The 26,076-nt window shown below is 33.5% G+C and overlaps 2 protein-coding genes across 8 annotated transcripts in view; both read left to right on the top strand.

Moving 5' to 3' along the window:
• The first annotated feature begins 843 nt into the window (after positions 1 to 843).
• On the top strand, positions 844 to 22,234 carry LOC126829512 (transmembrane protein 245). 4 transcript variants are annotated; one of them, XM_050559436.2, is made up of 17 exons: positions 844 to 1,352; positions 3,366 to 3,591; positions 4,319 to 4,657; positions 5,152 to 5,300; positions 5,446 to 5,550; positions 6,431 to 6,507; positions 6,985 to 7,075; positions 7,212 to 7,310; positions 11,484 to 11,564; positions 12,561 to 12,716; positions 13,475 to 13,597; positions 14,034 to 14,170; positions 14,559 to 14,659; positions 15,186 to 15,360; positions 15,557 to 15,714; positions 16,435 to 16,489; positions 17,413 to 22,234. In XM_050559436.2, the coding sequence occupies exons 1-17, from the start codon at positions 852 to 854 to the stop codon at positions 17,444 to 17,446; spliced, it is 2,607 nt and encodes an 868-aa protein (XP_050415393.1). In that variant the 5' UTR covers positions 844 to 851; the 3' UTR covers positions 17,447 to 22,234. The 4 variants fall into 4 exon arrangements, with proteins under 4 accessions (XP_050415393.1, XP_050415395.1, XP_050415394.1 ...); XM_050559438.2 differs by lacking the exon at positions 16,435 to 16,489; XM_050559437.2 differs by lacking the exon at positions 11,484 to 11,564.
• Positions 22,235 to 25,221: 2,987 nt separating this feature from the next.
• LOC126829509 (inositol polyphosphate-4-phosphatase type I A) overlaps positions 25,222 to 26,076 on the top strand; it is a 28,295-nt gene continuing 27,440 nt past the window's right edge. For 2 of the 4 annotated variants that reach the window (XM_050559427.2, XM_050559428.2), the window contains exon 1: positions 25,282 to 25,436. The gene's annotated coding sequence lies outside the window, so the exon portion shown is untranslated. Of the gene's footprint in view, positions 25,437 to 26,076 lie in introns of all 4 variants that reach the window. The other 2 variants (XR_007683424.2, XM_050559429.2) reach the window with 2 other exon arrangements.

The following is a 26,076-nucleotide window of genomic DNA, read 5'->3' on the forward strand; positions in this document are numbered from 1 at the left end:
GGACCTCACGGAATAAGTCAGATGAGAAGTGGAGAAAAAGAGTGTGCGCACGCCCAAGGTGTTCAAATCAACCCTGCAATTGACGTAAAGCATTCGGTGAAATTTTACCGTTCTGGTGACGTATAGTCCTATAATGAAGCATGAGCGAATATTGATTACTCTTACACTTGTTATTTTCTCACAAATAAAAGTTTAGTGGGACACTTGGTGAACTATAAACTTATTAATTTATGGTAGTGCAATAATTTATTTAATTTATTAGCAATGTTTCAAGTTGCCAGGTATATGAACAGTTCTTAAAAAGACGAATGCGACCACGGCTAGCTCATGTGATATCTATAATACGGCTCAGCTATAACTTTCGGGAATTGCTGTGATAAAATGATTTTTATATAGTTTAACACAGTTCATTTGCATTGTAAACTAAATAGTGTATGTAGAACAAACTTTGCAATTTATGAATCTTATCTCCTTACCCATGTACGAATCATTTGAGCACGATACTAAGCGATTAACTTATAAATTATAGAAATATTCATAAATAAGTGTAGATTTTTCACGTATAATATGTATAATCTATAGAAATTTATAAAATAACTGTTTTAATATAGTTTAATAATAATAATAATAAAAAAATGGGATTAGACATAACATAAAGAGACGATAACTTAAAAGACTGTTTAATGTAAAAACTGAGAAAAAAAATGAAAGAACGACGCTTCCAGCCACTAAATATTGGCGACGTTCTCATAGTTTTATTACATTGTGAAAGCTCCACCCGGGGAATCCCCCGTCAGGTTAGGAAATCCCATTCGTGACGTCATTATAACGGGATAGAAGAAATCAACAATATGGCGTCCCCGTCAGAGTACCTGAGCAATGTTTGGCAACAATATGTTCCACAAGGCCACGATAAGCCTTTAAAACAAGCAGTTTACACGACAATTTCGAATTTATTCATTCTTGTAGCCATAATAGCACTCGTTGCGGTTTATTTTATTCTGGAAGCCTTTTTGCGACCATTGTTATGGGCTCTTCTTTGTGGAACATTTTTATATCCGATGAAACGTTCCTTGACGAATGTTATTCGGCGGTGGATGAAAGGATTAAGATCTTCGGGTACGCCAATAGCAGTGGGCATTGCACTTTTACCTGTGACAGTTCTGGACAGTTCCTCTAATGCTCTAAGTGATCAGATACAGAGAAACTTTAAAATAATTATTGGAATTGCTGTGGGACTGCCTGTCGTTTATTTGCTTTACCATTTCGGTCCATTGCAACATATTTTCGGAATATTTAATTTTTTGTTATGGTTCCTTTATGAACTAATTGGTTATTTTAGTTCCATATGGGTAAGACTTCCTTTACTGGCAATGATTATTTGAATTCATTCGTACTGTCTAAGCTGTGATAAAATAAAATAAAGTGTTTTCATCCCTTGAACAAACAGCGCTATTGCACTTTCGCACCTCTAACAGTAGGCCTATCTGTTACCGTGGTCGCAGAGACTTGAAAATTTCAGGGGATGTTAAGGTGGACTGGTAGAGGTACAAAAGTGCAATAGTACCTGAACACAATTACCCATATTAAGGCCATATCCTGATTGGTATAAGGGGGTTGGATGGCTGAATGGTTAGCGTGCGCGCTGTATCATAAAGTCTGTCATTGAGTCGACTGGCGTGGTTTCGAATCCTCGGTTGTACGTGACAAGGAGTAGGGTCACCTGTCCAACCTCATGGGTTTTCTCCGGGTCCTAGCTCCGGCTCCCACTGCTAAAGCCCCCTATGCGCAAGCGAATTATTGAAATAACATCAAACCATATGTTAGTCCCGAAATGACCTAGTTTGAGTTGAGTGGATGTTAAACCCCATTTTTCTCCCTCTCTCTCTCTGATTGGTATACAGACAACTCATCCCAAAGACAACTCATCCCAAGTTAGAAGACAACTCATCCCAATATAAAAGACAACTCATCCCAAGATAAAAGACAACTCATCCCGAAGAGTGTGTTTAGCAGAACAATAAGAACAAATTATGATGTCGAGGGCTGGCACAACAGAATTAATCAAAAGGAAGAAAAGGGAATCTACAATTCTATCATTCTATTGAAATTATTATACAAGGAAGCTACCAACCCAGATTAAAATGGTATCTGAGGGGAAATTGCAAAGGCACCAGCAAAAGCAGATAAGATCTACACAGTTCAAGTTATTTTAACTGTGGATTCCTACACAAACCAGACAATTAGCACTAACCAGTTATTAAAGAGATGTGGAGAAATCTATGGACCGACAAACTGAAGGACAAACAGGCTAACTTACTAAATGACTAACTGACTGAAGGACAAACAGACAGAAGAAAAAATAAATAACTAAGTGACTAACTGACAGAAGAAAAAACATTTATATATATATAAAAATGTAGATGTAAAAGTTAAATGTTCATGGTTTATGTCTTCAATTTTCTTTAAAAATAACAAACTGAAGAATGGTCTTCATATAATAATATGTATTATTTAATAAACTGTTGATGTAATAAATAATAATTTAACATTATTTTTATAAATTGTTGATGTAATAAATTCTTATATAAATTGTTAATGTAATAAATTCTTATATTACTGATTAATTTTTAAAAAAAAATAAATAAAATACAATATTTGTTGTGATATTTATTTGTAACTTGGAATGAGTGGTTTTTTTTAAAAGTTGGAATGAGTTGTCTTTAAACTAGGGATGAGCTGTCTTTAAACTAGGGATGAGTTGTCTTGGATGAGTTGTCAGGTATTCGTTTGAAATTACTTCTGGTAAAATAAAATTGATTGTATAATTAAAATTTTCCAACTCACAAAAAGTTCTCCTAGGAAATACCATAATTAAAGCTAACTAAAACGCTTTAACTGGAATTTTATGACAAAAGTGTTGGTGTTCACACACATAAATCTGCACTTATCTGTGAATTTGTTTCATTCTTAAACCTCCCAATAAGATTGCCTGCAAATTTCTGCTTTATTTATATTTTGAAACATTTTTATGATAAATTCAAGCACAGAAAAACAAAAAATCCAATAAACAAGCTAACAAGTTATTATTCAGTATAATTTAGCTAGTACTTTCCGTTAGCCTTGCAGCAAACAGGAGTGAGGGCTAGAATAAGCTGTTACAAAATATTTATGGCAGGTTCTGAAATTGCTTTAATCAGAAATTCTTTAGATGTGTGTTGGCTTAGAATTATAGAAATCTACCGGTAGATTCTTATTATATGGAAATATTTATAATGAAGTTCCCAAAGAGAATAGCTAGACCTACTCTTTCATGTACCCGGTAGTTTTTCTGTGATATGATATTTTTATTTTAATTTTTTCAGATTTGGACAATTTTTGTAGCTTACATATTATTGCTATTTGTCTACTGGACACCAGAATCTCACGAAACGTTATCATATGTGGCTATACCAGTGTGGGTTATTTTTATAATACATGTTGCAACAATTGCTGGACCACTACGTGTTCCTCTTCTCATCACTATGATAGCTATTATGATTATTGGTTTTGTCACAGACGTCAATGCAAATAAGAGTCAAACAGAAACAGGTAATTACCTCCCCTTGATTAATTTGCTGTATCATTGAGATGCTGCATGTTATAAGTCGAGTCCAGTCATTTTCAATAAAATATATTTTAGAGGGATTAGAAATTTCAACAAGAAAATAAATTCCATTAATCTTATAAGCTTATCCAAAATAGCCATATATACTTCACTGTTATTCAATTTTTAGACGTCCATATTATTGTTTCAGTGATAGATTACCAGATTTGTCTCTAAAGCCTGGTTCACACGCGTGTGTCACTATTTGCAACAACTAATGACTGATGATTAAAAACCACTTGCAGTGACAAGGGGTGATGCTAAGGTGACGCTATGTTGCATAGGTCTTATGCTGTAACACTGTGCACTACCCTATGCCGGGATAACACCTGCTCGTGTGAAACAGGCTTATAAGCTAATTTGAACACCCTTGATGTGTAGTCTAATCAGAAATAATATTTTAACCAAACGGCCAGATCTCCACAACTCAAATTCATCTGTGTAAACTGAATATGAATCACTTTATATACACTCATATTACGTTAATATGTACATTTAGACACATTTATGGTTCCAAAATATAGAGCTATATGTCCTTTGAACATTCAAATTACTTTATTCTCTGAGCAAAGTTATCACTGTTTGAAGTTTTGATGAGAATAGTGTAGTATTGGATTTCATTACTAGCATTGGTAGCTGGATTGGTAATAAAACATGTATATTATTTTCTAGAAACTGAAGATATAAAAGAACAAATAGAAGAAGAGAAATTAATAGGTGTTACTGAAGCTAAAATTGACACAAACTGGAGTTTTAAACGTTTAACAGAAAAGCCATCAGACACAACCCCTACAGATATAGCAGAGAAACCAAAATCTCTACAATTTTCATCTCCACCTTCCTCTCTTACAAAACTACCACAACAACTTACACCACAAGGTCCTTCTCTAACCAGTCAATGTTTCATGGCTCTCATTTGGGGTCATGTTTTAGTGCGTTTGTGGATGCATCTGTGGATAATAATACTCATACTCATCTTGCCTTTTGTTTTAATGCTCTTCAAAAAATTAGGTAAGGACCAAAATTATCTATTAAATAAAGGCTGTTTCAGGTGCATAGTTATTGTTTCGAATATAGCATTAGAACTTTCAGAAAGAAAACAAATGTTAATTGATTCATATTATATTTAACACAACTCTGGTCTCTGCTAATTATCATAAATTCAAGTCTACTTCGATCAAATTATTATTCAGCCTACATGTACCCATGTGTCTGTGCTGTATTAGGATTTTCCAACAAGATCTCCTGTAGAAGTTTGCAAAAACAAGGAATATTGGGATAGCCCTTTAAAATTGTCATTTGAGCAGAAATGTACCACTTATCTAATGTATAAGGTTGCAAAAACAAGAAGGGTTGGGGTAGCCCTTGAAATTTGTCATTTGACCAGAAATGAAACTGAAGTTGAAACGAGGTAAATACATTGTGAGCCCTGCTGTCAGTCATATCTTTCACAATAAATAAAACATTACAAGTTTTAATTTACTCTATTTCTTTTAAATTTAAAGGAGCAACCGTGAGTAGTGAAGGAATGCTAGGGGAAAAAATCCAATTTTTAAAGAAAACTGTATCTGATTGGTTTGAGTCTCGACAAGATGTTCTCGTACCAAGATCTATCCGAGGTTTAATAAAACTGGGCCTTAGAGGGGATGGAAAGGTATTTCTTTCATTTGTTCAAGTATTAATTGATGTTGGAAAATTATATCATACTGGTCATTTAATGAATATGAATTCATAGACATATAATAAATTTTATTAGCTGAATTTGTATGTATTTTAATGTATACTTTATTTATTTACAGATTATAAAAGTATTAGAAGATGGTATAGATAAAATGACTAGTATATTATTGATTTTAGCTTTATTAATTGGAACAGTTTTATTTACTGTATTAGGTGCCATACAGGTAATATAACTACATACTTCTCTTTCTGTTAAATAAAGTAGGGAGGTTGGATGGCCAAATGGTTAGCGTGTGTGCACTGTATCATAAGGTCTGTCATTGAGTCAACTGGCATGGTTTCGATTGCAAGGAGTAGGGTGGCCTGTCCAATCTTGTGGGTTTTCTCTGGTTCCTCCAGTTTTCTCCCACTGCTAAAGACCCATACGCACAAACTTTCTTGTCTTTTCAGTCCCTGAAACATGCCTGTAATGTGCTATATTTTAAGAAAAAAATAATGTTCAAATAGAAATATACATGTATATTGAGCTTCATTTATGTGAAATTACAGAAGTATTTGAGAAATGGGGTTTAACGTCCACTCAACACAAACTAGGTCATTTCAGGACTAACACATGGTTCAATTTTATTTCTAGAAGTATTTGAAATTATGCATACTTTTATCAGAGCTATATTTTTGTTTGTATCATTCATTAGCCATTTCTTTGATTCCCCGGTTGCACATGACGAGGAGTAGGGTCGCCTGTCCAACCTCGTGTTTTTTTTTAGGGGTCCTCCAGTTTCCTCCCACTGCTAAAGACCCCTATGCACAGCAAATTATTGAAATAAAATTGAACCATGTGTTAGTCCTGAAATGACCTAGTTTGTGTCGAGTGGATGTTAAACCCCATTTCTTTTTCTCTGTCTCTCTATTAGCCATTTCAAGATGTCAGTACTTTGATGTATCTTGCTATTTTAAAAAGTGTAGAGAATGAAAAATGATATCCTAATATTTTAGTTTTTATGGACTATTTTATATGGAAATTTGGAATAATAATAAAAGATTTGTTTATAAAATTCAATGAAAATAGAAAAAAAATATTGTAAATGTATATTTGTTGTTTAGATACATCAAGAGAGTATGTTAATGGTGACTATGACAAGTACATTATTAAATGATACACTGCATCCAGAACTAAGCCAGTAAGTTTATAATATATTCATTGTAAGAATGTTGAAATACCTTTATATTCCAGAAGTGAGTTGCTTTGCTGTAGGAAACTCTGGCCTGTAAGATTGTACATATTGGCCTGCTATCGGAAAAGTAGGCTATACAGAAACACCACTTTCCTTATAGGCAATGTACATCTAACTATATTAAACACTTACCATATGTTAGTCTGAAAACTGACCAAAGTTCTGTGTTGTTGAGTATTGAAACATCATTCCTGTTCATTCTGTAAGAGTGTCACATATATTCTTAAATCACACTTTAGAGGGTGCTCTGCACAAACATTTGCAGACAAACTGATGTTTGAATTTATTTAACAAATATGGGTGTGTGTGTGTGTGTGTGTGTATAAAAGTATATTATTGGTTGTGATTATTATTCATGTCTGCCCCATCAAATGATAATGTAAATTGTTGTTACATTTAATTTATTTAATGTGTATTTCCTAGGTGGTTGCCCAATAGTGAAGATATGACTGACGCTATGGATTCTATGGTTGGTAATGCTTATATATATGGTAGAGACTGGATAGCTTCTAAGGTAAGTTGATATTTTCTATCACACATTTTTTGAGATCATTATCTAAGAGTAAACATGTCTTTTTTTGCCTTTCATATATTAACCCGAATTTGAACAAGTAAATTAATAAATAAATAATGATTGAATATTTTTGTAGGTACGAGATTTAGTAGATGATGGAACTGCAAATAGTACGCATATTGAACAACAAGTTTTAGAAGTTTGGGATAGACTTTATGATTCCTGGTTTTCGAAGGTAATAAAGTTTTGTATGATAGATGCTAATAAACTGCTGAAAACTTTTTCAAAGGATTTTTTTTTAAAATGAAAAATGTAATTTTGATGCTGTTTGTGTTATGATTATTATATGCCCACATTTTCATGTGGACGTATATTGTCGTCGTCTCCGTCTGTCCGTCCACAATATGATGATTGGGTTCGAATTTCTTGAAAATCGGACCAAAACTGCCAAACAGTGTGGCTGCTCTTTGTACGCAAATAGTGTTAAAGTATGTAATACCAAGGTTGTGGACCCACTAGAGCTCACAATTTTGATGAAACCTAAAATATATTTTTATGTCCCACAGATTTCCAATCCTTTGGCAATTAGCATATATCAGATCATAACTTCCTGGATTATGACCCTTGATTGTACAAAAAATCACGTTCTTTTAGCTTTTGCATCCTCTAGAAGTCTCAATTTTTATCCAATTTTAAAAAATGTTTCAATATGTCATCGTTACATCCTAATCACGCTTGAATTCGAATTTCGGACTGTAACTGCCTGACAAAATGGCCGTAAAAGTGTGTAATAACAAGGTTGTTGACCCTCTAGAAGTCACATTTTTATCCGATTGTGATGAACCTTAGAATATATGTTTATATCCCGAAGATCTCGGTTCCTGTAGATATACATGTATATCAGACTCTGACTTCCTGGATTATGACCCCAGAAAAATTGCTTCTTTTTTTAGCTTTTCTCTGTCCATATCTTGCAAAATGTGGGTGTATCTTGCTTGGCAACCGCTTGTCATGTTATTTAAAGGAATCTGCATGTTGTGTATTAGATCTGATTTAGAGAATAATAAATCATTTATATAGCACTTGATTTCCAGAGAGGTCTACTCATTTATATTCTAAACATTTTACCTACTGGTAGCATTTTACCTACTGGTAGCATTTTACCTACTGGTACCATTTTACTTGCTGGTACCATTTTACCTACTGGTACCATTGTTGGTTGGAAAACTGTTGTTTAATGTTCAAGAATCAATAATAGTCATGATTTGTTAAGGCTGATGAATTATAGGGTTTGTAGTATTTCAAATTCAACAACATGTATCTTATTTAATTGTCATTTTAACCCCAATTACATTTGTGGTCAGTTTTTATACGCCCACATTGAAATGTGGTCGTATATTGTCGTCGCCCCCGTCCGTCCGTCTAAAGGCTAAAGTTAATATCCGATTGACTTTAAATTTATACACAGTGTTTAAGGTCATGAGACGAAGAAGCCTATTGATTTTCAGCGATTTCTGATAATTACTGCCAGAGTTATGGCCCTTGATCACTTCAAAATATCTTGTGGACGCTCTAGAGGCCAAAGTTAATATCCGATTGACTTTAAATTTATACACTGTGTTTAAGGTCATGAGACGAAGAAGCCTATTGATTTTCAGCAATTTCTGATAATTACTGCCAGAGTTATGGCCCTTGATCACTTCAAAAAATCTTATGGGCGCTCTAGAGGTCAAAGTTAATATCCGATTGACTTTAAATTATTACACAGTGTTTAAGGTCATGAGACGAAGAAGCCTATTGATTTTCAGCAATTTCCGATAATTACTGCCAGAGTTATGGCCCTTGATCACTTTGAAAAATCTTGTGGACGCTCTAGAGGCTAAAGTTAATATCCGATTGAGTTTAAATTTATACACAGTGTTTAAGGTCATGAGACAAAGAAGTTTATTCATTTACAGCGATTTTTGATAATTACTGCCAGAGTTATGGCCCTTGATCACTTCAAAAAATCTTGTAAATGCTCTAGAGGCTAAAGTTAATATCCGATTGACTTTAAATTTATACACAGTGTTAAAGGTCATTAGACGAAGAAGCCTATTGATTTTCAGCGATTTCCGATAATTACTGCCAGAGTTATGACCCTTGATCATTTTGAAAAATCTTGTGGACTCTCTGGAGGCTAAAGTTAATATCTGATTGAGTTTAAATTTATACACAGTGTTTAACGTCATGAGACGAAGAAGTTTATTCATTTACAGCGATTTTTGATAATTACTGCCAGAGTTATGGCCCTTGATCACTTCAAAAAATCTTGTAAATGCTCTAGAGGCTAAAGTTAATATCCGATTGACTTTAAATTGATACAGAGTGTTTGAGGTCATGAGACGAAGAATCGTATTGATTTTCAACGATTTCCGATAATTACTGCCAAAGTTATGGCCCTTGATCACTTTTAAAAAACCTTGTGACCCTCTAGAAGCTAAAGTTATCATCCGATTGACTTCAGATTCATACACAGAGTGTAAGGTCTTGAGACAAACAAGTATATTGATTTTCAATGAATTTTTATGACTTGAACAGCTAAATCCATGATGTTAAAAGTTTCCTATACTAAACGTTAGCATGGGGCAAAACTTTATAAAAACCAAACAAATTCTAATGGTTTTCTGATAATTACTTAATGAGTTGTTACTCTTAATCAGATTTTAATGTATTATAAATGTTTCATTACCGAAAAAAGTAAAAATATGTGACAACTCTTGTTGACTGCCCGGACGAGTTAGCTGCTGTGGGCGTATGTTTTGTTGCCTGGCAACCTATCTTTTAAAATAAAAATAAAACCTCTTTGCAGAAAATGCAATTGATGTCCTGATAATGTCAAATTGAACATTCTTTTGACTGGTTTTATCTTCTGTCAATCTTTTTCTTAACATTACATAGTTTGTGTTTGTAACTTGTTCATAACATTACATAGTTTGTGTTTGTAACTTGTTCATAACATTACATAGTTTGTGTTTGAACCTTGTTCTTAACATTACATAGATTATGTCTGGAACTTTCTAGCATTACATAGTTTGTGTTTGGAACTTTTTAACATCACAATGAAATCTCATCACAGATTTGCCTGGAGGTATGCATCTGAAATGTGATTTTTGGCATGATGGTTGGGTGGACATTTAAGGACACAAGAAAATCAACACCAACCTACGGAATCCATATTTACTTTACACTGAAATGTAGGCACAATGGGTTAAAGTTGCAATTGCAAATTTTCAAGTTATATTTTTAAAATGTATTAAAATAAAGCCTTAAAATAGATGGTATCCATAAACAGTCCTACCTTGTTAAAGAATAATCCTATTAATCCTATAATTCACTATTGCCAGCTGAGAAATTGGCTAAAATATCATTTTTAACTTCAAATTCCAACGTTGGAAAATGGCTGCCCTGTGTTGTCAATAGCAAAACAGGGGAGGTAATTGTGTTGTTATTTCCTGTGTCATAGATTTTTAAGGGTGGGAAATAATGCCCATGATCGTATAATAGTGATTTGATAACCTATTGAGCAAAAGACATAGAAATAATTATGTTTTGACTTAATTAGAAAATTTGAAATTCTCGCTTTAAAAACAAAAGTCAGTAACATGTGTCCATGTCTAGCAGCCAAACATACCATACAACGTTGCCGCATGTAGGAGATAGGCCAGTGAATGGCTGCTGGTTGGATACTTCTCCACTCTCATTGCAATGTCACTTCCAGTGGCTGTAGTACTCTATTATTCATGACGCCTTGAATTAATGTAATGACACATTCACAGTAATGTGGGAGTTATTCTGACCATAGTTTTTAGAAGCCACTCTTTTTACCCCTTGTCTAGTCTATAAATTCTGTCAAATTCAATTTTTGATTCGATCTGTAACGTCTTAATATGATTGTGAAAACACCATTCTCACATGTTATCGTTTTTGTTACATTCAGAATGGCAAGGTTGATCAAGGTTGATAATGATTGACAATCATCCATGAATGAAAGTAGTGTGTTTTCATTGTGTCTCTTTCTTCCATGGTTTTAATATTGTTTTATCTGATGGTATGACCACCTGACTGTCGGCCATACATTGTTATCTTACATTGTTACATTCTCAAATTCTTCTAAACTATCTGAACAATTTGGTTGTTATGTTGCTTGGGAGGTGCTTGAAAAGATTTGTTGAAATTAATTTTCTTGTCCGCATGTAAACAAGTCAGGGGCACCATGAAGGGGCAAATTAATTTTTTGGGTTTTTATCTTCTTTTGAACTATGATAGTACATGTATATAAGATATTGCAAGAACTTAAAGACCAATAAAGCCCACTTCTGCTCTTGTTAATCAATTTAATATCCCTAATTATTTGCACTTTTATCAGAATAGAACGCATGCACCACCATTTTATTGGAACAACCTCCTTACCAGTTGCCTTCTTTGTTTTACTGATCCTTCTCAAAAGGTAGTGTAGTATCCTTCGAACCAATCCCTTTCTCTCTTATACAGCTACTACTACTAAAATCAAACATGGCTACATATTTTATATTTCACGATCTTGGTTCTTTTTGGTGATTTGGTGTGATCATAAAACTATCTCTGTGTGTATGATGTCAATATTTTAATTGTCTATTTTAAGTATCTTGGTTGTTGGTATTTTTATATTTACATTTCAAACCCCCCTTTTGATGGATTGGTTACCTGTGTGTAAAGTATTTATTGAGTTATCTTTAAGAAAATTTTGCTATTTTTGAAAATAATTGAATGTATTAAAACTGGTGTTTGTAGTAAATCAAAGTTATTGAGTTAAAAAAAACAACTGTATGTTGATGTATGTTGCTAACTGTATAATATTGTTATATATAGTACCACTCTAGATACAAAAAAATCTTTTTTGGAATTGAGGGAGCTTATTATGACAGATTCTAACCGAACATATGAAGGATGAGTTATTAATTTAATTAACAACTGATTCAGTTAATTATAACATGTTGGTGGAGGGATGAGGCTGTTATTATAGATATGTTGTTGAATTCTTGTATTGTGTATATTTTAAATGCTACTCAGGTTTGGAAAAAACATCAATCTCAGCTGATAGTAAGTTACTTCTGAACAGTATCTGGTCAATAAGTCTATTCTCTAACTCTATTCAAAAACTGATTTCTTCTTTGGTGCCCACATGTAGACTGAAATCTTTTCTCATCCGTTTGGTTTTGGGTAAGATCTGAGTAAGAGAAGGAGTAGACTAGTAAGTCTATCTGGCAGGATTCATATTATTCCTCAGTGATCTCTGCTATATAATAGCATGTAAGGTAATTATAAAAGTAAAGAATTACCAATTGTTAACCAAGAAATGATGTAATCCTATTTATTTCCATTCTGAAATAAATTTCCATTATTTTAAATCAAGAGGTTTTTATTTCCAGATAATAAAATAACCATTTTATTTTTTTTTCTTCAGAATACGACTAGTCTAAGTAAACCTGGTGTAGATGTACATTTTCCTGATTTTTCTAATATAAGTGCAGTATGGGAGTTTGTATCTCGAGGTGATGGGTTATTTGATGTTAGCAGTGCTGTTACGTTTGTACAAGATAATATAGGAACCTTCATGTCTGTAAGTAATACATATTTCACAAGTCAGTGCGGTTAAACATAAAATATTTCTTACCAGATCTAGTAAGAATATTTCAGTCTTTTATACATTTTTGGGATACTTTTTATTCACCTACATTGAAATGTGATCATATTTTACTATTGTCCATAATTTTTTGTGAATGGTCTGCAGACTACATTTAATATTCAGTCTTTTTAAAATTTACGTGTTGTTTTATTTTACTCATTGAGATTTCAACAATTTCAGTTATTTACTTCTAGAGTTATTGCCTTTGATCTGTTTCTAGAATCTTGACGATAAAATTCATTTCTACCTGAACTATAGTTCAAAATTTCATTTTACTTGTCTTTACTACACTAAGATCTGGAAGAGTTGTTATATATCCCACGTTCTGGATGATGTGAGGATTAGCCAATAAAATGATCTGTTACGGCAAGTTTTTGGCTTGAAGTGCACAGAACTGTGGGTAACCCACTAGAAACATCAACGCTGATTGGTTAAGCAAATGTCTGATGTCATAGGGTCAAAAGCCACTCTTCTGACCTCTGATACCACCTTCCACTACAACCAGTCATATCTTCATGTAGTAGAGGCCATCAAAAGTATAAAAGAATGAAACAAAATATAGATGTGTATTATAATCAGATTGAACAGTATGTTTTACAGTGTAAAGATTCTGTTATTTATTTGACTGAAGGATCACAATACAACAGCTATATGGACTTTTTGAAAGACTTGATGTATTGTATATTTAATAGGTGTTAGATTCTGTATGGATGGTCCTTAAAGGAAATATGAATCTGATATCAAGTCTAGTCACTGCTATTATATCTATGGTATTAGGAGGAGGAACAGCCATCTTGAACTTTGTTATCTCAGCTGTAAGTTATACAAACTATATCACATTATATTAAATATTTGGGGGTTTGGGTGTCCGAAGAATAAGGTCTTTTATTGAATCAAGTGGCATGGTTTTGATTCCCTGATTATATGTGACAAGGAGTAGGGCCGTCTGTCCAACCTTGTGGATTTTCTCAGGGTCTCCAGTTTCCTCCCACTGCTAAGACCCCTAGCTATGCGCAAGCAAATTATTGAAATAAAAATTTAACCATATGTTAGTCCCAAAATAACCTAGTTTGTGTCAAGTGGACGATAAACCCCATTCCTCTGCTTTCTCTCTCTCTATTAAATAGTTAGGATTTCTGTAAGAGTTTTAAAATAGTTGTTCTGAATAAATATGGAATCAGGAAAATGTTTTGAAATAATTCTTACCAGAACTATTTAATACTAATGTTGATATCTTGTCTCTATCTCTAGGTTATATTTTTAACTACATTGTTTTATCTGTTGGCATCAAGTGGTAAAACATATAAACCAGTAGAATGGTTTACTAGTATGAGTCCTAGTCAAGGTGGACAGTCTGGTTTCGGGCAAGCTGTTGAAGAAGCTATAAGGTAAACTGTGTACCCGGCATTAGGAAATCATTGCATTGTGATGTTATTGTGAACTTTTTGAGGTGGACTAGAATTTGTTGCAAGATTTATAGAATTAATTCAATTTGGCCCAAGTGATAAAATGTATTTCATTATTAAATATCATATTCAAAATGACTTTATACTCACCTGATTATAGAAAATATGAGCACTGATGAAATTTGAGCAAAGTTGGACAGGTTTAAATATAAAATAAAATATCTGAAGCATTAGATGAACAGATTTGTCTTATAGTTTACACACTATGTGATTTGATTATGCCACTTGTCAAATTAATTATTGTATTTTAATCTATACCCAAATTTGAATTTCATATAAATAATAAGTTGATGTGTTGTACTAATTTCAGTTCTGTATTTATGGCTTCACTCAAGATGTCAGCTTTCTATGGGTTGTATACATGGTTAACACATGTTCTCTTTGATGTGGATATTGTCTTTATACCTTCAGGTAAATTAACAGAAAGTAATATTGATATATAGTACTAATAACTTGTTATTCCTTACTTGTTTTGGGACTAAAATATGGTTCAATTTTATTTCAATAATTCGCTTGCGCATAAGGGTCTTTTAGCAGTGGGAGGAACCGGAGGACCCAGAGAAAACCCACGAGGTTGGACAGGTGACCCTACTCCTTGTCACGTACAACCAGGGATTTGAAACCATGCCAGTTGACTCAATGACAGACCTTATGATACAGTGCGCACACGCTAACCATTCAGCAATCCAATCCCCCGACCACAACTAGAATGTCTCCAGTGCAAATAACAGTGTGGGTGTGAAGAATCATCATTTTAACAGTCTCAGTTTTCACTTGTTAAAGAAATAGTTTGTTGTGGTCACCTTTATTGTGGAAATAAATGATGTCCCATATACAAATTGATAATAGAAATAAAAATTATTGTATGTTAGTCAGAAAATGACTTTTATTGGATGGTACATATATTTTTACACACCTTTTCCTGTTTTTCTTACAGTTTTGGCTGCCATATTTGGTGCTGTACCATTTGTTGGGACATATTGGGCTGCATTTCCTGGTGTGTTAGAATTATGGGTATTAAAAGGACAAGGTGTAATGGCAATAGTTCTATTAGTGTTTCATATGTTACCAGCTTACGTTGTTGATACAGCTATTTACAGTGAAATAAAGGGGTAAGTCTTTCTCAATTGGAAAAAATTCAAACTTATTCTTTTATACAGTTGCCTGGTAAGGATACAGGAGTCATGATTAAGATGAAGCGTTGGTTTAATCCTGACATGTTTAGAGTTCTGTGTATAATAATTATCCACATTAAGTTATTGTTGATGAGTTTCCTTGAATTTTAAAACTAATTGTTTATCTTTTCAGTGGTCATCCGTTTATGACAGGTTTAACTATAGCTGGTGGAATGTATTGGTTAGGTTTAGAGGGAGCCTTTATTGGACCTATATTATTATGTTGCTTGATCGTGGTTGTTAATATGTATAGTACCATGATAAAACCAGAACCTATCACACCTTCAGCAGGTTTGTAATTCAACATTAACCTTCAAAATTTTATTATCTGTGCAAGCATGAGTTTTATTTAGTTTTTCTTCAAATATTGGATAAAATTAATTTGATAAAATTGTGTAAGTAATATCTTATTGAATGAGGAGTAGCCCCCCCATTGTGATGTTTTGAAATTAACTTTTCCCTTGACTTTTTAGGTGGTATACCAAATTAATGTTGCATGTTTTTATAATTTTTGTAAATGCCCTACAGTTTAGGGTTTTTGAGTTACTGCCTCTTACTTAAATCAAGTAAATGGTTGATCTAGAGTTTTGGAGATTTTGTTTTTTCAAACAATCTGGAATTGTTTGGCTAGTCACAGCTCAGAGTTTCCCATTAAGTTTATGTGGAGTCATTACCCCTGTAAACAAAACCTTGTAAATGCTCTACAAATCTTAGTTTTTTAGAACTGTCTTTACAAACTTGCTACGATTTTTCGGCGAGATATATTAGAAAACTGTCTATATTGAAATTCAAACTTGGGATCATAGATAACAGACTATATGATCTACAGTGCAGTCGTTAGACCACATGGCCACCCTAACTCCTCCTTTTAAATTGCTGCTGGTGGGTGTATATATGTTGCATGGCAATGCCTTGTTTCATTTATACAATTTGGGATGTTATTGGCAAGTATATATAATGTTCAGACTTAACACTTGCATCTTTACCTAATAACTTAAATTATTAATTTAGGATATCCCATTCAAACACCAAGATTACGAAGTTTAAAGATGCAGGATTTAAAGCGGTGAAAATAATATTTATAACATATAACATTAGAACCCTCTCACCGCTTATTAATATGTTATGATTAATGTATTCAATATATTGAATTTAACAGCATTAAATTTACTTATCATGCACACCTTAAAATAACAGGCCTAGTATACGGACATACAATTAATTAGAGAAAACCAAATTTAAATCACTTTTAGATATTAGGGAGTAAATTGAAATTAATGAAAATCACATATACATCTAGCAACAACAACTGTCTGATAAAATAATCAGCACCAGGCAAAAATATATATTCCCTGCTCTTCGACTATTAGTTTGATTAATGTATGTCTTTGGTTCTATCAAGCTCATCTCATATTATCTGTTATACTGGTGATTGGAATCTATGCTTATATCTATACAACACTCTTATCTTTTGCTTTATTTATATTTAGGGCAAATGGTTCTATATATTCACTACTTTATTAAGACTGTTTCTGGTCAAAGGTATCTGTTTCCCATGCTTAAGCCAAATAAAAACATTTTTCTGGTTCTCAGACAATTCTTAAAAAAATCTGATGCAGGAGGGAGTTTTTTATTTTATGTTATTAAGGATAAAATTAACTGGTTTGATATTTTTCTCATCATCTATTTATTCATGCTGGGCCTTATTAAGTGATGCAGTGGTATTTCAGAACCAAAATATTTTTTGTATGGCCTTTACAAAATTTGAAACTAAATAACATTAACTTCATGTCCATGGTGGAAATATTTGATAATGCTATTGTTAGAATATGACTTACTCTAGTTTTTAGTTTTTGCTAATGTTAGTAATAATGAAGTATATGTATATAGATTAATATCTAACAAAAGATTTCAAATAAAACAGTAAATATTAACATGGATATTATTGCATTAAACATATAATTTGATTATTTTCCATTTATTTTACAGTTCAGTGAGTACTGATGGTGTACCTCTGAGATAGGAATCAAATGGTGCTGTTGTTCTGATGATTATAAGCTATGTGATTCTAAGTCATTTACAGGGTAGTTGTTGTTTTAATCTAGAACTCTTTAAAAGTATATAATACTAATATTTACGTATAAAATATTTATCAAATTTATTTGAGATTAAAAGCTCTACTAGCAATAAATAAACGAAAATCTATGGGGATTTGTTCCTATAATAAAAGTACAACATACATTGGTTGCTATGTGAACATGCCAAATAGACAAGAAGGGTATATCAGGTGTTCATGTGAGTGTAAGAATACCTGTCTCTAATTTTCTGAGAACATACAATCATGATTTGTTTATCTTTATGTATGTTTGTAATCATTGTTATAGCATCCTTTTTTGTAAGAATCTGGTTTTTTTAGCAGATTGTATTGATTTTCTGGGTAGATTTAGTTAATTTTAGCTGTAATTTAAATCTAAGTTTTAAAAATATTTTATAAATGTGTGATCTCACAAGCAACCATACTTGTGCACTTCTAAGACATTTTAGGCAGGGTTTGAGAGTTATTGCGGCTAAGAATCCCCCCTTCCCCAAACTTTCTGGGAATAAATAATATATTTTGGTGCAGAAGTGCTGTTATTGGTCAATATTCATAGATAAATGGATTCCTCTACGGCTATGGTTTTGGTGCATAATTTTCTCAAGATGTTTTATTTAGTTTCTGCGTAGTTCAAAAATACATAATTAACACTGCATAACATTTACATATCACACTAGTTTCTATTATTATAAGTAATATTATTTAGAGGTGCCATGGTTTAATAGTTGTAGTTGTTATTAGATGTTTTAAATTATTATTGTATTTATTATTTAGCATTTATTATTATACATCCAATTAGAAATTCTAGTCATACAGAGCTAGTTGTGTGTAGCTGCCAGAATATGTAAACTTGTTATTCAACAATATACAAAATCTAAAGCTATTTACATTTAATGTTTCACAGAAATGATGATATTATTTTGATCATGTTCTATTAAAGACACATTAAGGAAGATTAGATAAAGAGCTGTCAGTTTTCACTATAATATACTAATGTCCAAAAGAAAGTATACACACTAAAAATATGAATAAGTTTTGTTTAAATCAACAAAATGTGATAAAACTACACTGAATATGTCTCGTGCGTCCAAACTCAATATTTCTAAGCAAATAAATGGCAAAACAAATGGCATTGTACCCAAATACTGCATACAATGGAAAAATGACTTTGTTTGAAGCAGGACAAATTGCTCAGTGTATACTTTCTTTTGGACATTAGTATAGTTAAAAACTAGATAATGTAAAGGCAATTTGCCAAAAATTTGAGTCAAATTGATCCACTATGAACCGAGAATTAAGCGATTGAAATTTCAGCCTAGCTTCGATCATCATTACTAAAGTCGGTACGATAAATAACAATGTCATGATTATCCATTTCATGATTAAATCATGAATGAAAGTTGAGCAGCAAATGGGATCATAATCCAGTAAATATCGCAGGCTAGCGATGACATCGAGAGTTGATTATGATCTGAATAAGTTAATTAATGTCTAATTAATGACTTAGATAACATTTCAGGCCTAAAGAAAACCTGCAATAGGCAGATTTAACTCTTGCATAATGTATATTTAATGGATTGTAACAGCTTATTTTATATACTGTAAACAAGTGATTGATTTACAAATAATTTAAGAATTAGAGTTTTCAAACATATTTGAGTTTGTAAATGACCATGTTTGACCCCATACATAGACTAGGCATGTAGTTTAAAAATAATTAGTAGTACTAGTGCTCCTTAAGAAATACACTGAAAAGCATGCAATAGACTGTAGTTAATGTATGGTGTGACAGTAAAAGAATCAAATTGTGTCCTTATATGCATAATTCTGTAACCAATAAACTGTGATTAATTTATAGTTCCCAACTTGACATATTCATATATAAATCATGCTTAATTGCAAGCTTAATCTATACTGTATATCCGTCCCTATTGCTATTAGTGTTCTTGTATTTTTACTTAGTTTATTATGTAGAGAAATTGTAGATATAGTTTGTGTACCTGGTTGTAATTTATCTATTTTCATCATTATAACACATACTTATGGAAGAGCAATTTACTCATTTATTTAGGCGACGTTTCGAAGAGTATTCTCTCAATACTTGTAAGCAAATCAGTAATTGTTCTTCTGTAAGTATGTCTTATAGTGTATTGATAAACATTTGCATGTGTATTAAGTTTAATTTTAAGACAATTGCAGAAGATGAGAAATTAAGAAAAACAGACAGTTTCTGATTGAAGAATTTTGTTAGATATGATTTTTATAAGCCACATTTTCATGTGGATGTATATTGTCGTCGCCCCTGTCCGTCCGGACGCCCGACCACAATTTTTTTGTGGACATTCTACAGGTCAATTTTTTATCTGACTTTGACAAAACTTTAAATATAGATTTATCTCCCAAAGATATCGTTCCCTTTGATATTGCCACGTATCTGACCGTAACTTCTTGGATTATGGCTTTGGTTGTACAAAAATCGGGCTTTTAGCTTGTGATCCCTCTAGAGGTCACAATTTTTATCTGATTTAAGAAAATGTGTATATATATCACTGTTACACCATAATGATGGTTGAGTTCAAATTGACTGTTCCATGTACGCAAATAGTGTAAAAGTATGTAATACCAAGGTTGTCATTTTGATGAAACTCAAAATATATGTTTACATGTACATTCGAACGATCTTGGCTCCTTTAGATATTCATGCATGTCGGATAGTAATTTCCTGGATTATGTTATGGCCTCTGATTATACGAAAAATCGCATTATTAGCTTGTGGACCCTTTATACACAAATAGTGTAAAAGTATGTAATACCCAGGTTGTGGACCCTCTAGAGGCCACAATTTTTATCCGATTTTGATGAAACTTAAAAATATGTTTATATCCCACAGATCGGGGTTCCTTGTGATATTTGCACATATCAGACCCTAACTTCCTGGATTATGGCCCCTGATTGTACAAAACATTTTTTTTTTTTTTTTTAGCTTGTTCTCTGTCCATCTCTTGTAAAATGTGGGTGTATCTTGCATGGCAACTGCTTGTTGTCTGTGTTTTTACGTTCAGCTATCATTTCCTACTGTAAAACCACATTATGACAAATAAAATTAATGTTATTTTTTCTAAGTGCTTTATATATATATGTTATTATATTTCATATGAAAGTGTTTTGAGTTTTGTAATTGTATTTTTATATAATTATTTATTCTCTATGTATATGATCATCAGCCTTGTTATTTTTCAAGAAGTAACTATTTGCCTTTTCTAAGTTTCTTGTCTTAAGATCTTTTTAATATTGGAAATGAATATTTATACCAGACTGAACCTCACCAGTTGTATCAGATTTTGAGATCTTTAAAACACCACAAAACATGCACAAGTAGTTCAGATTTGATAATTGTTGTTAGTTTGTAAATGTTATTAGTTTTGTTACCTGAGATTTCTATATTTTATTTATTTCATGTGAAGAGTCCCAGTCATTGCTTTATTATCGTTTGTAATAACTTTAACCACGTGTATACTCATGTCATTTAATGACATCATAAAACTACCGATACAATGCATTATAATATCGGATTTAAAATCTTACAAAATAACTTTAATTTTCAAAACATGAGTTGTAAGTTAATGAAGAGAATTTTATGATATACAGAAAACATTTAATGCCACATATCACTAGGCTGTATTTGTATTCCTCTTTTTATTCAGTACAAAGCAGATTCCAATATTTTCTATACACTCTTCATTATTCATTAGTTGAATTGAATCAGTTATATGTGGTTTAGGAAATGGAGATATTGTTATAATAAAAAGGACAATATAACAATACTACCTTCATAACAACTTCTTTCTCATTGTGCCAATACTTCAGTTATTCAAAACATTACTTGTCCGTGATTTAAATCTACCTTTCCTTATTCAACAATATAATAATTGTTGGATATGTATAATACATTATGAGTTGGTGTTTTGTAAATCAAGGAAATACAATGTATTTCTACTTCATATTAAGAGGAATTCTGTGCTTTATGAATGGTAATTATTTTGTAATATTTTAAGAATTGTTTTATTAGGTACAATGATGATATATTGACAATAGTTTTATCTTGCCAATAGAGTTATTTCTTGGTACATGAGATTTTCTGTACAATGATTAAGATATTGATGTTATTTGACTATACAAGGCCTTTAATTCTCTATTTCTATTATATAGTGTTCTAATCAAAACACATTAAAAAAAAATAAAACTATACTCAACTATATATCAGTTCTTATTTGTAGGACGTTAAACGGTAAACACTATTTCATTTTATTTCTTATTTATCTTTGGTGATGTTACACAAGTACAAATTGTTTTGTATGTGCTGTACATGTATGCTACATAGTAAAATAATGGGCAATAATTTGATGATAGAGTATAAGCGGTTGATCAAACTAATTAGATGTATGAATACTGGATGCTGTTCGAGAGAAATGGTGTAGTGTTGACTTTCATCTTTTCAATCTGAACACCTACACTCTTGCCGAAAGGGAAAATACAGCTATTATTTAGTTTTTGAGCATTAGTTTTGTAAATGATATTTTCAATATATGCTAATGATTGTTTTGAAACTGGTATGTTAGTTAATGTATTTATTCAAGTGTTTATTGTCAGTTATAACAATTTGGTAACGACTTTAAATTAGTTACGTTTCTTTTAGAATAAACAATTGCTTCTTTAGTCCCTTTGTTGTTCTTTATAAAACAGGAGCCCAGGTGAATGACAGAATAGTCTAAATTGTTGTGCTGTGGATTATGGATCTGTCATCTACACAACACAAGTTCAATCCAATAGTTATACTTGACAAGGAGTAGGCTCACCTGACTAAATTTGTGAGTTCTTGTGGGTTCGGTTAGATTTTCTAAAAAGGCTTTAACACGAATAAATGGAATAATAATATACCCGAAAAACTTATTTGTGGGTGTTAATCACAAAGCCCTTTTAATTTTGCAATTTATGGTAAGGGAGGATGCATTAAGAGATTCAACTTTTGGAGCTAATATGCTCAATCAGGGGCAGTGGAGGTGTCTAGACCTTGGTTGAGGCACTAAATTGCAAAGTGGTAAATATTAGAAAAAAGCCTGATGACTTTGTATTCTAACAACAAAATTGTATGGCCGTATATACATACTGTAACTGTAGGCCTATTTGAGCATAAAAGCAATGCTATGCATCTGAGGCGAAGGCACTTCCCTTAAATTCTCACAAGCTGCCAGTCAACAGCTTTAAATAGGACAACAGATTTAAACAGTTACAAAATGATTTGATTGTTGGTACGGCTATTGTTGACTACAAACAGATATATTAGCACACAACCTAATGCGGTGGACACACTAGCCGAATGATTCGGCCTAATCAATCGGCGTCGAAATTCGCCTAGTGTGTCCACTGTCATTCGGCCGAATGATTCGCCCGAATCAAACATGTTTGATATATTCGGCCCAATTATATTCGCCTGGTGTGTCCGCTTCGCCGAAACATTCGGCCGAATATAGAATTCATTAGCCAATCACCACTCATATCGAGAAGTCACGTGATAGATTGAAGCCATAGACGCCGTCATGTTTAATCATGTGACGTGAAAGGTGATGCAATCGACAGGTTGAATCGGGCGAAGCATTCGGCTAGTGTGTCCACCCATTCGGCCGAATAAAATTCGGCACCGATTGATTCGGCTGAACGATTCGGCCGATCGATTCGGCTAATGTGTCCACTGCTTTAGCATAATATTATGCATATTATGATATTGTTTAACTCTCATAAAATCAGTTGGGGGACTTCAGTAATTGATTAATGATAAGGGCACTTTCCAGGGTGGTTCCATAACAATAAACAACATTGGAATTTTTTAAACCACTTGTCAAGTCACTTGGTGCATCAGCTGGGCTGACAAGGAAATAATGTTGCAAAATGATTTAGATGAGATGAATAAGCATGGTTTATCCTCTAGCATGCATATACAAGAATCCGTGCTTGCTTCATTTGACGTTGGGTGTCTTAGTTTGGTCAGACCATTTTGAATTAAGATAAGTCTTATTGCCTGCATATTTATTTTGCATGCAATTTTTGTTTATTTGGGCTGTTGTGGATCCAAATCTAAATATACTATTCAAAAAAAGTAGGGGATATTTGATTTTTAAGTGTTATTAAAGTCACCTAATGAAACTGACGAAGAAACAAATGACAAAATGAAATGAAGTTCACATTCATCGATTTATTCCAAATGATCGTTAGACTAAGTAAGGCACAGACTGACCATTATAAGGGTAAAATGATACCCGGGGTCAAACAGCAAAGTTACCACAGCATCACAACCAAGTCAGTAACGGGTAAATCCTCCTCTGTTTGCCAAACAAGCACTGATCCGACGTGGCATACTCCTAATGAGACGTCTAAGGTCATTTTGGTCCAGATTGTCCCATTCCTGTTGCAACCCAGCAGCAAGTTCTTGGACATTGGCAGGACGTTGTTGACGTTGACGTAACCTCTGTCCAAGCATGTCCCAGACATGCTCGATGGGGGAGAGGTCGGGATTCAGTGCTGGCCAAGGTAATGTGGTGATGTTCTGTTGTTGGAGGTAACCTGTAACGATCCTGGCCCTGTGACATCTTGCGTTGTCATCCTGGAAGATGAAACGGCGGCCATGACGTCGTGCGAACGGCACAACATGGACTGCCAAGATGTTGTCCCGGTAGTACTGGCCTGTAACACGCCCTGCAACAATATGTAAAGCCGTTCTTCCAGCAACAGTGATGCCTCCCCACACCATAACAGAACCACCCCCAAATCGATCATGTCTGATGACGTTAACGTCTTGGAAGCGCTCGTTTCGACGACGCCACACCCTCCTACGTCTGTCTAAAAAATCAACAGTGAACCTTGACTCATCTGAAAACATCACATTGCTCCAGCGTCGATTATCCCAGTGTTGACGATCCCTACACCAACGACGTCTTGCCAGAATGTGATGATCTCTCAAACAAGGGATCACGCGAGGACGTCAGGCGCGAAGGTGACCCCTATGCAGTCGATTCCGAATCGTCTGGCCACTCACTCTCACACCAGTGTCTGTTTGAAGACGAGCGCTGATCTGATTTGCTGTGATGACACGATTTCTCAAGGCCAAGGTACGGATAAATCGATCCTGGGCTTGAGTTGTCGACCTGAGCGTGGTCTGTCCTGTACAGATTGTGTATCACGGTATCTGGACCATAGCCTGCTTATGACAGACTGAGAAACATTCATCGTCCGCGCCACAACCGCCTGTGTTGTGCCGATCTGTAGCATGCCAAGGGCACGTAACCTTTCATTTTGGGTAAGCCGACGCATATCAAAATTTGTTTTCTGGTCACTAAAACAATTAAACTGATGTTTCCACCCTGGAATTCAATGCCACAATGACTGTAACATTCAAAGTCAGAGTCGTGCAAATCTTGGGTTGGACCCCCACGATGATCCCAAGCATCACCTGCATTCCATGCGGTAGCTATTGGTGCGTTTGGGCGTCACATGTAACTGGAAATGTTTCTTCTGTTAGGTTCTATAGTGACTTTTTTCGTAGTCATTTGCATATTTTAGTATTATGCCCCCAAAATCAAATATCCCCTACTTTTTTTGAATAGTATATCAGACGTATAACTTTCCTAATACCGGTATCTTGAAATAAGCCGTTCAATGTCAGTTTTTGGTGCTTTGTCCAATTATCTAAAAAATATCAATTATTAAGGTCACCTGGGTTATAAATCTTTTCAGATAACAATTTTACGAAATAGTTATAAAATTTGAATCTGAATGTTTGATCGAGGTCCAATAATTATATAATTCCATTTCCTCAAGATGGCCGATTTGTGTCAAAAGAATTTCGGGCGGAAACGATTGTTTGGTAAATAGCTTGTTTAGAATAATAAAAATTCTTTTACATCCCATTAATATGATTTCGGAAATGATTATGAAATAATCAAGACTGATAAGAATATCAAATTTTAAGTCAAGGCATGAATTATGTCAGATAAGGTACCTTATGGCTTATCCTCCAGATGATGAGATTGAGTCAAGTACTGTCAAGTGAAGTGAGTCTGACTCTGAGCACAGGAGTCTGACCTTCTATCCGTATATATATATATGCATACACCATGTCCAACCAGACAATATATAATAAAAAAGAACAGGAATGCAATGCCTGTTGAAGACTTGATTTTACCTGCTCTCGCTTCGGCTCGTTTTTTTTCAACAATTCGTAATGTCAGGCAATCAAACCTCTGTCGATTCACTAAGATATGTTTTTTCTTCAATCTAGCCGTTTTCATTTGCATAAATACTCCCACAAAATGATATCATAGCCACTTGTTTCCAATATTTACATTACTTTCGTCCGTTTCCATGTTTTCACGGCCACCATGCGCTGACGTCGCACAAAATCAATCTGCGGTGAGTAGATCATTGAAACAAGTGCCAAAGATATTTTTAGTTTTTCTCTCCCTTTCCATTTTCCCCCTTTTGCATGACTCTTTTTGTTGACTTTT

The sequence above is a fragment of the Patella vulgata genome, chromosome 8, assembly GCF_932274485.2.
Source record: "Patella vulgata chromosome 8, xgPatVulg1.2, whole genome shotgun sequence".
NCBI lineage: Eukaryota > Metazoa > Mollusca > Gastropoda > Patellidae > Patella > Patella vulgata.